This window comes from Mesocricetus auratus, unplaced genomic scaffold, assembly GCF_017639785.1.
Source record: "Mesocricetus auratus isolate SY011 unplaced genomic scaffold, BCM_Maur_2.0 Super-Scaffold_100008, whole genome shotgun sequence".
Classification (NCBI taxonomy): Eukaryota; Metazoa; Chordata; class Mammalia; order Rodentia; family Cricetidae; genus Mesocricetus; species Mesocricetus auratus.
In genome coordinates this window covers 33,638,882-33,652,099 of record NW_024429192.1, presented here as the reverse complement: position 1 = coordinate 33,652,099, position 13,218 = coordinate 33,638,882, and the positions used below count along the sequence as shown (strand labels likewise).

The window sequence follows — 13,218 nt, the reverse complement described above, 5'->3', positions numbered from 1 at the left end:
GCTGGTTTCTTCTACCTACTTTACTAACTGAATTATGTAGCCTTGGTGATTCACTGCATTTTCTCACACTCCCTGTCACTCTTGTTCCTGAAGCAGGCGTCCATCCTGCACCTGGTGCAATTAGTGTTCGTTTAGTTAAAATGGTGCCTATCAACCAAATTCCCGTGCACCAAGAGTCTGAATTGCCAAACAGTCGAGAAGATGAAGACCATTTTGAAAATTGCCTCAGTAGAATACATATTCAAATCAAGGCAAAAATTCCCTCTGTAAAATGGAAGGTTGAAATAATAGGAATGGGTTTTTAGCAATTTACTGTATCTTACACAGGTCATTACACAGGGACCATTACATAATACAGCCGAGTTTGGAAAATCTAATCAGAGGAAAAAAATTGAAATTGACCGGACTGGGTCATAAAATCACACTGCATTTCTAGGTAAGTGGATTCTGGGTATCCTCCATTCTTGGCTGTGGTGCTGACCCCTGGCTGAGAAGAGTTATAGAATTATGAGGGCAAACAAGAAATACAGGAAAACGTACTTTCTTCCTTCTTAAATTTCTGACATGCCTTCTAAAAATCAAAACCTGGAAGATGCATCCCATTTCCCCTCTTCTAGTGAGCTCCAGAAAGTAAAGTAACCTACGGAGAAACCCACTATTGTTACACAAAAGCTTTTAAGAAGTGAGGAGGAAAATCTCAAAACACTGCGATAGCATTGTGCTTCCTTGTAGCCTCAAGTGAGATGTTCCCTGATGTCTTTCTTCTAGTGAAAACAGATGAGTTTAGTGCTAAAGCTTAAATGATAGCTCAGCCAGGAGGAATCTGCCATTCAAACTGCTTCAAGGCTTTTTTTCCAGTCTAGCAGTCAGATCATCATTACTACTGAAGTCGCTTCTCATTTAAGTGAGGCTGGCCTTTTCCCCACCTACTGACTCTGTGGATTTAGCTATTTCCTGCTGTTCGTATTTTGATCTCTCCCACACCCCGTGAAGCTCATTACCTAGTACAAGCATTGGAGTGAAGAAGAAGCGCAGTGCCCTTGGTGCCACCTCTGGAGCTCAGGCACCCACGTCAGATTCCCATTATGCAGTAAATTACAATGAGTTTGGACTCGGATGAAAATAACATACAACATTACCTAGACCTACCTTATGGAAATGAAAGATAAACTTTACATGCTTAAAAGCAGCAAGAGATCCCCACCTTTAATCTGCTAGAGAATTGTTTCGGGCGATGGGATAGTTCTGTCATTCACTAAAATTTGACTGAATTGTTTGTAAGAAATGTAGCAACAAGGGAGAGCATTTCATAAAATTTTTAACATCAAGGTACAAAAAGCTGCAAGGAGGCTTTACATTTCTCAACAGTGATAGGTCAGTCTGCATCTTTTTGCAAGCAGGAAGCAATGCTAACACTTTTGTACCATGGGGTGGCATGCATAATTAACGAAGCCTTCGTCATTAGGTAGAGCTGTTGTGGAATGTAGACTCCTCAGAACCCTGGATGTCTACTTTATAGGTTAACAGTAAAAGCAAGCACTTTGGATTAAGCAGGGACTTGAACTTCAGTTTCTTGACTCCCCAACAACCTGGGTAGGTCACCGATCCTTTCTAGGATCCAGTCAGTTCTATCATCTAGAAATGGGAACAATAATGCCATCTACCCAGAGAATTGCCTTGAAGTTTAAGTGAGACCATCATCTAAAACAGCTGATTTCTATTAGCCTTCTCTTCAGCATGCTGGTCTCTGTTTCTAACTAGGAAATTTTGCTCATTTAAACACAAGGTCATTATTGACAGAGAAAGACTCAACCTTCTCATGTCTTAAATTTTTGTTTGTTTTAAATATTCATTCTGTTATTGCAATGCTCTTCTTCATGTCTTTGTGGTTTGATATCTTAATGGATCAATAAAATTTGATGCTTAAAATGCACAAAACAAACTGTGTCAAACAAAAAATTGGTGATTTGTAGCAAATTCATAAAATCCAGGGTTTCACTATGCATGATTAATTAAACAATGTATATGTACCAGGTACTACATATGAGCTATTTTTGTTTCTTCAATATCTAAAGCTGGTTATTTTGAACTCCAGGAAATGGTATACCAGAAAGCTTAAAACACTTACCTAAGTGTTCAGTTAGTCATGGGCCTGGGATCGGAACTCAGAGCTTCCTAGGTATTTTATCAGTAGTTCTTAACTGGGGGTAATTTTGTTCCCCATCTCTGACAAGGAAACAGCCAGGGACTTTTTTGTTGTTATTTCAGTAGGGGAATGCTACTGGAATCTGGTCTGTGGAAGCTGGTACTGCTGATAAGTGTCAGCTCCAACAGTCAGGACAGATCCCCACCCCAAACACTGATTGATGATACTGATGTTGGCAGACCCTGCAGGCCTACTAGTCTTTCTAATTTGGCCTATTGTTAGATTAGAATACAGCATCTACTCTGACCATGAGGGACTAATCTCAAAGCCACGGAACTGACTGTGATTGACTCACTTACTCACTTGCAGCTAGTTTCTGTGGAGCTTCATAGGAGATTAGACACTGTGTGAGACTAGCTTTCAGAGGATCCAGCAAGTGCAAGCTTAGACCTTGGACCTCTATTGCCTCAAGCTAGGAAGTCATATCTCAATATTGCCATGTACAATCAACATTTTCACCTGTAATATTCCACATCACGTATTGTGGTTGACACTGGAGCACATTTGAACTTGGAAGAGGAAGACCTGCCAGGGGAGTCCAAGTTTCTCTAAACTAGAACTGAAAGTGCCATTGACTTGACTGGAACTGGAGGTTTTGATTTGGAAGGAGTAACGTGACCATTACCTACACTTCATCATGGAGAAAGAGAAGAGGCTAGCCATGATGGATAGTGCTACTTTCTGGTCTTTTTCAGTGACCAGAGGCCCTGTGTTGCTACGGTGCTAGAGTACCCTGATCACATGGATGTGGGGACTGACAGGTACAGAGTCATACACTTAAGTTTATACACTTAAAGATCTGATGCATCATGTCATAAAACCATGGGGAACAAGGGTGCTGGACACACATTGCTCATTTTGCTTCCATTGTCTTTCTCCACGGCATGATGCTCCAGCAATCTTGTGTTAGTGCTACACTGACAGTTCCCTTTCTGTGATAGTCACTGTGATCCATGACTTATTCATGGACCAGGAGACTAAGAGCAGGTTGAATGTAAAAAAAATCCCTACTAACATCTAGTGTCACACAAAATCCAGACTACAATGAAGTTTCTCTTGACAAATACCCCAAAAGGATGGACAAAAATGAAAGTAAACAAGCAAACGAAAGAACCTCATACATCTTCTAGCTGCACAGCTACTTTCAACTTATGATCCTTTTCTCATTCCATGTGACTATGGGAAAAGTTGCAATCACAGCGCTCCATCCACCTTGGAATGGAGAAGGCTGGCATGGAGATCTAGCATGGCTAATCACAGTACTCACTTCCTGGTGGGGCTTTAGGTCAGGGTTGAATGGAGAGAGGCCTTACAGAGCTAGCCGGAGTCTTCTTGAACATTTCATTGCCATGGGAATTTGAGAAAGGTTTCATTACACTGCTATTGCTTGGCTGGAATCCTGAGCCCCACAGTATGAGGCAGCAAAGAATGTAGTGATTAGAAAGAGTCTGGAAATTCAGACTAACACTAAACCCTGCATCCAGTGTGCTAGACAACCTGCTGTTTCATGATTTGAACAAACAAAACAAAGCAAAAAAACTTCTTGTTCAAGTTAGTTTGTGTTGGGTTCCTTTCACTAGTAATCAGAAAAACACTATAGCAGAGATTGCATACTTTCTTGGTGTATATATTTTAAATAACTATATTGTAGTCATATAATGCTTTATTACATTTTTTAAAAAAGAACAGCACATGCCCTTGGTAAGTGTCATTCTAATTGGACATGGGTGCAGGACTTATAAAGTATTAGAACTTCATCTCTACACCAAAATAATGGATACTCCTAGTGAAAAATATGCCTCCTTAATTCTTTTGTGTGTTTCTGGCACACAGTAAGAATTCCATATGGGTGCACAGTGGGTAGCAATCAATCAGCAAAATTAACATTTCCGTCTCTGCAACTATTTGTCATTTCTTTGCTCTGGAAATCCTCAAAATTCTCTAATATAATTCTTTGCAAAATGTATAACCAAGCCAGGGCTAATGGCACATGCCCTTGGTCCCAGCACTTGGGAGGCAGAAGCATGCAGATCTCTGAGTTTGAGGCTAGCCTGGTCTACAGAGCTAGTTCAAGGACAGCTACAGGGCTACACAGAGAAACCCTCTCTCGAAAAACCAAACCAAACCAAACCAACCCTGAAACACAAAGCATATAACCACTAGTTACCTTACCCTGGTGCGCTACATAGAACACTAGCCCTTGTTTCTCTGGCCTGGATGAGTTTGCATACCTGGTGCTTGCTGCCTGACCTCCGTGCATGTGCTGCCTACCTCTCCTTCCTAGAGTCGAGTTGAACACCACTCCACTCATTAGTGCTATGTGATCATCTTCCTTGCGTGGGAGAGAGTTCATCATCTGTCCTTCTGCTCCTTGTTTATGTCATTGAACACAGTGGAGGACTGATTTTCCCTGTTCCTCATCCTTGCCCCTCATGCACACCTGGTCCGGTGATTGACACATGTTTAATAAGTACTTGCTGAATGGCTAAGCATCTGGCACTTGCTATTATATTTTGTTAGCTTTTTTATGGGATAGTTCTGTGCATTCTGCCTTTTTAAAATTCTCATTTCCCTTCCCTAATGTACAATTCCACTGACCTTTGGGAAACTCATTATATTATTCACTAACACAGATTCTGCAGACTCCGAATCGTTCATTGTAATAAAATACACCATAGTCTGCAGAATAGAAAAACTATTTCCTAGAAACTGTCTGAAATTTCCTAAACTCATTAACAATCATAAAACATGGTAGCTTTCAATTTGAACTGTGCCCACAGCTTTGTTAAACTCACCAAAATGTGGTAAAAGCATATAAAATATTGAAATGGAACGTAGCTGGACTTTTATTCTCTGCCCCATCACTTTTCTTAGAAAGACATTGGAAATGATCAAATGTAAAACTATACCTTGACTCAATGAATAAGGATTGGAGGACAAACAGGGAATGGACAGTATTTGGGCAGAGCAGTTGGGGAATTTTGACTAAGCTATTTCTGCTTCGAAATGGAGATTCAGGTTGTGGGATCCATCTTAGATATGCTAACTTCCAATATGTTTAGCTAAAGAAAATTCCAGCTCCTACTCCTATAGCAGCAGAAGGTATTCATGAGATACATAAAAGATTTTAACTCATTCTGCTATCATCTACTAATGTGTTGATTTGAAGCCTTCAAGATTTGGCTCCCCAATGTCAGCCATTTTTTCCTTTCCTGGTTCTCAGATTCTCCCTTGAGTATTCTTTGGTCACCCACAAAGACAGTGAAACCACAGTGACTGAGAACCTATCTTGACTCTGGGCAGAGATAAATTCAGCCTAATCCTGAGAACAAATGTGAGTAGGCTCAGTGTCAGGAGGTAATTCCTGGCTGTTCCAGATAGAGTTCAGGCAGTCAAATGAGACTTAATAGACAAAAATCACTCTCTAAATGGTCATCTTGGATGCTGATCATTAAGATCTATGGCCAGAACTGCTGGGTGAACTGTTGGGCATGATCCAGGTGGAGAGAGGCTGACAACAGGCTCTGGACTATTCTAGGCAAGAATTCAGAACATTTTACCTGGTAGTCTGAGTTGAAATGGCACATTTGGGCTATTCCCTACAGAAGCTGTCCTCCTCAGCAATCCGTCTTGTGGCCTGGCATCCTCACTTGTACTTGATCTGCCCTGTGAAAGTCCTGTCTATGCTTTGGCACCTCTGCAGAGGTAGGAAGAACCCTATTCTAGAAAAGAAAGAGCATGGATCTTTCTTTGTTGTAATAAGTGCCACCAGTGTCTCTTCAGAGAAAAAAAATCACAGCCTCTTGCTCTTAGAAAGCATATTAGAAGGAACCCAAATCATTTCTCTGCTGTTTTATTTATTCATGACACTGAGGCACTTTCAGAGTTTAAGCAGCTTGCATGATTGAGTCATAGTTTACATCATCACAGTCATGCGACGTGTCCCAGGAGGAAAGAAAATATAGGGATCAAAAAACTTGGGAAATTGTTCTTTCTCTTGGTCAGCCTTTTGTTAGAACTACTCCTTCTGAATGTCTAATAAGAAGGACTAATTGTGGCTTTTATTGTCATAAGTGAATGACTTTTAAGAAAGTGTTTCATAAAATAAATCAAATCCAAGCCTGGGGTTTCTTATCTCCCTCTTTTGTTTTTTTCCCATTAGCGTTAGGTCACATATTGTATTTTTGCTTATTTATTTCATTTCCAGTCTCTCTCCAAACTATTAAAAACACAAACACAGTAAGGCCAGGAGATCACCAGCCCCAAACAGGAAGCTAAATTAACAACAAACAAACCAACATAGAAGTCACAGTCATTGACTGCTTTCCCCGAATATGACTTGTTCTAAAAGTTCACTATGGCTGCAATCTAAAAGCACTAACAACCCATTACCATGAGACGCTAGACAAGGAGCAATGTTGAAGAGGACTTGATTCTGGGGATTTGCTTAGATGGCTTACTTTAGTTTAAACAGAATATGTACACTAGCAATGCTCACATTTAGAATAAAGCAGGTATTACAGTGAATTTAGGTTTTATATGACGTTAGCTAACTGCTCTTTTTAAAGAAGTACAAATAAGCAATAAAAATAAAACCACAACTCACAGTGGAAGTTCTGGGAGTGAAGGAAAAAGTTTCCTGTTCAGGAATGTATCATCAGTCCGTGCTGGGAAGGCTTTGATGAACTGACACACAGTGTGCACGTACGTATACACACACGCTCACACACACGCACACACAGTGACAAGGTGACAGGAAGAGCTGTCAGGTCCATTAGATGAAACCTCTCCAGGGAATAGAGGATTGTAGCCAAAGGACATGGCCTTAAAATTCTCCAATGCTGGGTATGTCACAGAGGTTGCTGTTACAGCACACTCTGTATAGAAGACCAGATGTTCCAAGATGTTTTGGGTGGACCACGCTATTCTGTCTTCATGTTTGAAGTTGTGTTTTGCAGAGCAATGACTGTGAAGCTCACGTGACCTTATCCCTGCTGTTTTATAGGTATCTGATGTTAGAAATCCCCACGATCAGTCAGGAGATACTCACACAATGAAGTAGGACTCAGCTGCAAAAGCAACACTCATGTCAGCAGAAGCATCAACCGTGCCCAACATCTAGTCAAACTTACGCCTGACTATAAAATCCCAGAACTAGGGAGGTAGAGGCAGGCGGATCTCAACAAACAAAACAAAACAAATCGTGCAAAATGTGAACAATCTGCAGTGCGTACTAACAAAGGGTGAGGTGTGGAGGTTTGTGGGGAGGTGGTCAGGTTTTAACTGGAATAAAGGAATGCGGTGCTACAGTAGTTATGCTTTCTCTCTCTCTCTCTCTCTCTCTGTCTCTGTTTCTCTCTCTCTCCCTCCCCCTTCCCCCCCCTCTCTCTGTGTGTGTGTGTGTGTGTGTGTGTGTGTGGTGATTCACAGTCACATAGATATCCTTGCCTCTGCAGACAGTCAAAATCACACCAGTGCTCATTTCCCATCACTATAGCTTTAGAAACGGTCAGGGTGCGTTGAAGAAGGCAAGCCAATTAGACAAACCTGAGTTCTGAGAGGAGGCAGTGGTGAGAGAATACATTGTCTGCTCTGACCTTGCCCTCACTTGCATTGTTGGGATATGTATAATTTTGATTATTGTCTCTATGACTGTGGGCAGATCATAGAGGCTGAGTGTATGAACTATTTGGTTCTGTAATGTTATCAACCACAAATGTAATTGCTACAGATAAAACATAACTCAAAAAGAGAAAAGAGAGATTGAAAAAAAGATTATGTATCTCAAAAGAACCTTGAGAGATGACATCTATGGATAGTGCATCGTCGGAAAGCCTTCACTTTTCTTCTAAGTGTTATCTAGCCTTCGCTGATACAGGCTTTGTAGTGATGCCCTGTATTGCCCCGTGGATATAATGAAAAGTCACCATTACTCTTTCTTTTGGTTAACTGTAGGCAAGCACACTCTTGCTGCCCTAGAACAGTGAGAATGTCTCAGAAAGGACACAGATCAGGCAAGGAACACAGCCCAGCTCACCAGTCAGCTTCTGAAAGGTTCCTCAGATTCTCAAGCCTACCCCTCCCTAAGTCCCTTGTGAAACAGTCAGCAAGACATGGGTTAATCTGAGAGAGACTTCAGGAGGATTTTCTTTCTCAAAGGTAGTGTGCTTGCATTCCCAAAATGACAGAACTGTCCATGCACTTACATCCTGGTTGGACATTTCCCAGTATGGTCTCTCTCCATAGGACATCACCTCCCACATGACAATGCCATAGCTCCATGCGTCACTTGCTGAAGAGAATTTTCTGTAGGCGATAGCTTCTGGGGCTGTCCACCGTATGGGGATTTTCCCACCCTGAAAAATAAAAACGGATATTTCCAAGTTGGCTCACAAGTATATTAAGACACAGGCAATTCCTTTTAAATATCTCTTATTTGCAATCCCTAAGCACTTGTAATAGTGTTGGCACTTTAAATTAAAATAGAGAACTGGGAAAATGTTAAAATGTTATCCCCCCATAATTGTTATTCGGGAAAAATTGCTTTAATGGGGGAAAAGTCTTACTTTGGAAAGATTTTACTTCATTTATTAGAGAAATTTATTTTTTAGTTTAGATTCACACAATTAAACACACTATTGTGCCATTTGGAGAAAGTTCCAGATTATGGGACATTAAAAACTAAATATTATTCAACACTCATTAAGCACTGTATTGCGTTTATAAATAATAATGAGACTAAAGCTCGAATCTAATTGAAGACAAGTGGTTAAATGGGTTGAGCAGCCTGCACTGACTCCACATTTAGGAGAACATTATTTTGTCGCTTTTCCTCAGCTATGATTACATTATTTCAAAAATATTCTTTACCATGATACAAGAGCAGAGGAGATTATTTTTCTCACACGTGAGGGTATGTTGCATTTCTTCTTTTGGTGTTCAGGTTTACATCTGAACATCATAAAGATTAAATCGCATACATTTATACCATTTAAATGCTAAGGTCTGTCATTGTGTTGTACTTAACTTTTATTAAAATTTATTGCATTTTATCTGTTGAAACACTCTGTAAATCTCCTTTTACTACGATGACGAGAATAAAACAATTCATCCATTTGATTTATAGTAATATTTAAAAATCTCAGCTCAGAGCTAATACGTTGCACAGATGTGTGTGACCATGGCGACACTAGATGGCGGTAGAGAACAAGGAGCTGCTGATGTCTGACTCAAACCCGAGAGACTGCTTCAGTTCCTGCAAAATTATTTCCATCAGTCAGAGCCCGCCACCACGGAATTGTTTGAACATCATCAGCATTTTCGCGTGCACAGCATCTGAGCTCGCGATCTGCACAAAAATCTGTGTTAAGGGGACTGTGGGGAAGAAGTGGAGGAAAAGAAAAAAATCTATGTACTTTCTTTCACCCTTGGATGAATCTAGGATTGGTAAACTTCATTGTAGAGGTGAAATTTCTGAGTACTATAATTTTCAATTATTTAACAATCGAAGAACTATGAACTTAAAGAGAAAAACAGGAATAATTTGAAGTAGGAACAATTCAGGATTCATAATGGGAGAATCAGTGAAACCCTCATTTCAGAGACACCTAGAGAGGGATTGTTAGGACCCGTGGGAAAAACACCTCGAATGCAGTCCTCTGTTTTTACAGGTGAGCCAGCAGCCTAGCGTTCAGAGAGGAACAACTGATGGATACCCTTAGTGTCTGAAGCCTGTAGTGCAAGCATACGATGGCGTGAGGAGATGCCGCTAGAGAGCCATAGAGTCTTCAGTCGGAGGTTTGGGTACATAACTATTTTTATTATGTAATGTGATACAGTGTAGTCATATATCATGCAGCACCTTGGACAGGAGCCTAAGGTCTGTGCTCTAGGGCAGAGATAAAACAAAACAAAACCATTGAATAAAGGCCAGAAAATTACATTTATGAAGTTAGTGAGACCAGTTCAACTGGGTGTGGGGACAGGAGACAGGAGGCATTCTTTCTTTTTTCTCTTTAAAATTATTCGTGTGTGTGTGTGTGTGTGTGTGTGTGTGTGTTTTACTGTGTATGTCATGTGTGTGAGGGTAATTGTGGAGGCCCATTGAGGACTCGTGGTCTGGTACCTGAGAGCTAGAGTTATAGACGGTTATAAGTGGCCAGACATGGTTGCTGTGTGTCAAACTCTGGTCCTCTGGAAGAGCAGCAAGTATTCTTAACCGATGAACCCCTCCACACATACCCCATACCTCAGAAGATTCAGTCTTTAATCTAAGTTTGCCGGAAAACAGCCAACCAAACAACAAACCCTGCAGAACCCACAGTTAAATTGGAATCCTAGATAAACAGCAAATAATTTTTTTAGAGTATATATACTCCATGAAGGAGCTTTTTTTTGTTTTTGTTTTTGAAAAGTGTGTCCTAATTATCAAATGAGACTGGCATTCATCATAAATGAATCAAGCAATCGCCTTTCTTGAACTATAATTGAAACATTGCATTCTGCATTTTGATTTGTTACATTTGGCAAACCCTAGTCAAATGCACTAAAAGTAAGATGTTGTAAAAGGCTGTTACTGAACAGTAAGTGATACTCCAAGGAATCCAGTGTTACCCACTTGCCTTTGCCTTTGACAAGTCCTCCTGGATTCTGTGGGGTAGTATAAAGCAGCAGCTAATGGTGACTTTATTTTCATTTACCCCTTGACTTGTAAAATATATCCGAATGATTCACATATGCATACACTTTTGTATTTCAAACAACTTTCACATATAAATGTGAATTTTATCACCTTCCTTCTTGAGATTATGTTTTCTTCCAAAAGGGAAGATACTAAAAAACATTTAAAACATTTAACAAACTGCATTGCTAGCTGTTGTGAACTGCTTTTACTCCTAATATGTGAGCTGAAGCCCCAACTCACAGGGTATCTATTTTAAAGGAGACTTAAAGGGAAGGTAATTTAGGTTAAATCAAGCCATAAGGGAGTAACCCAATCAGACTGGAGTCCCCACAGGAAGATGAAGAGACAGCAAAGAATCTGCAGGCACAGAGAGGCCATGTAAGGATATCCCCAAGAAGCAGCCAGCTGTCTGTGAGTCAGACAAGCTTCCAGAAGAGCCAGAACTGTTGACACCCTGGTGTTGGACTCCAGAACTACAAAGAAAAGATTGCTGATGTTTAGGACACCCAGTTGGTGGTATTTTCTCATGGCAACTCCAGCAGATTAATTATTACCCTATCCCAGTTTTAAAAAAACAAATGAATTTCCTTCAGTACTTGTTCAAGTGAATACCACCACAGAATGAACAGCATATCTTTATCTCAATTTCTTTGCCCAGTGTTGTCTGGAAATGGAAAGTGTGAGCCAGAATAATCTTAAAATAAAATATGAAAAAAAAAACCAAGACAGACGTTTAGTGTGGAAAGTAACAAAATGCTCCAATCTAATAGTGGGTGGAGACTGGGGGTACTTCTGAGCTCACATGCAATAGAGGTAAGGAAAGTCAGAGCATATTTTTTTTCTGATTAGAAATTCTCAATATAGTACATTTCTAGTGGTAAGATTGGGCAAAAAGGAAGACATCTTTAAGCCCAGGGCATGGTTTCTATTTCCTACATAAAAGGAAGTAGAAGTCTAGTTATCTTTTGTATTCATGTGTAGTATGTATATGTGTGTACGCTTGTGTGTGCGTGAGTGAGGGTACTCATGCGCCACAGGACATGTGTGGAACATGTCAGAGAACAGCCTCAGGTATCACCCCCCCACCTTCTAAGACGTTTAAGGTAGGTTCTCTTTATTGTTTGGCAAACCGGCTCTGCATTTTCTGGGGTTTCTCCTGTCTCCGTCTCCCATCTCATGGTAGGTATGCTTGGATTACAGATGCTGACTCACTCAGCTTTGAGTGCATCCTGGGAGTTGGAGCTCAGGTCTTCTGGTTTCCAGGGAACCACCCCACCTCCCTGGCTCTCCACCCTTTAATGTGATGGACTAACTTAAGCTGTTGCTTAAATCTTTTCCCCCCCTCAATATATGTTTTTATTTAAATTAGAAACATGAATGCCTCACATGTCAATCCCAGTTCCCTCTCCCACCCCTCCTCCCTTGTGCCTCCACCAGTTCCCCTCCAGCCCCCCACCCAATCCCCATATCATTCCCCCCCCCCCCCTTGTGGGGATCTCCAGAGTCTGTCATTTCATCCAGGGCAGAACCTAGGCCCTCCCCCATGTGTTTAGGCCGAGAGAGCATCCCTCCATATTGAATGGGCTCCCAAAGATCACTTGTACGCCATGGTAAGCACTGGTCTACTACCCAAGGCCTCAGAGATTTCTGAGGCCTCCTCACTGACACTACATTCATGGAGTCTGGATCAGTCCCCTGTTGGCCTCTGGTGGCTTAAATCTTGTTTACACATTTTCACCCACGAGCGCTAAGGTGCTGTTTGTCTTCGTTCATTTCTTTCTGTTATTTCTGGAAGCTCTAGCCACCAGATGCTTACTTCAGGTTCCAGGAATGAACAGATAGTGTAATTCTTTAGATTTGAAACCACAATCATTGCTCGTTGTTTCACCATATGTTAGAAGAAAAGATGCTAATCAAAGGGACTAACTGGGATTCAGAAGCGCTTTCATTACTAATTCCTCTCTTATACAGCTAGCTTAATCGCTAGGGAACAAAAGAAGAACAGGAAGTCAGAGACATACAGGCTACTAAAACCACTGCTAACAAAGCTTCTATGATGTTCCCCAAATTATATTCAAAGCTTGTTACCCAACAAGTAGGTACTGGGTTGCTGAAAAGAGAGTGCAGAGCTCTGCATACTCGTATATCTGCGCATGCCCAGCAACCCCACAACATAGCTGTATTGTAGATGCATTTCATATCTAAGTTTTAGAATGTAACCCTGAGCTGGAGGGACAGCTCAGCCGTTAAAGGCTAGTTCACAACAAAAAATATAGAATGTAGCCCTATTGTCTCCAGAGGGCTGGCCAATCAATAGATAAGTAGTAAA

The 13,218-nt window shown here is 40.9% G+C and overlaps 1 protein-coding gene across 2 annotated transcripts in view; it reads right to left on the bottom strand.

The window, feature by feature from the left end:
* Positions 1-13,218, bottom strand: part of Epha6 (EPH receptor A6) — an 863,593-nt gene that overhangs the window by 35,093 nt on the left and 815,282 nt on the right. For both annotated transcript variants that reach the window (XM_040750609.1, XM_040750610.1), the window contains one exon: positions 8,413-8,562. In XM_040750609.1, the coding sequence (XP_040606543.1) occupies positions 8,413-8,562 (150 nt within the window). The remainder of the gene's footprint in view (positions 1-8,412; positions 8,563-13,218) is intronic.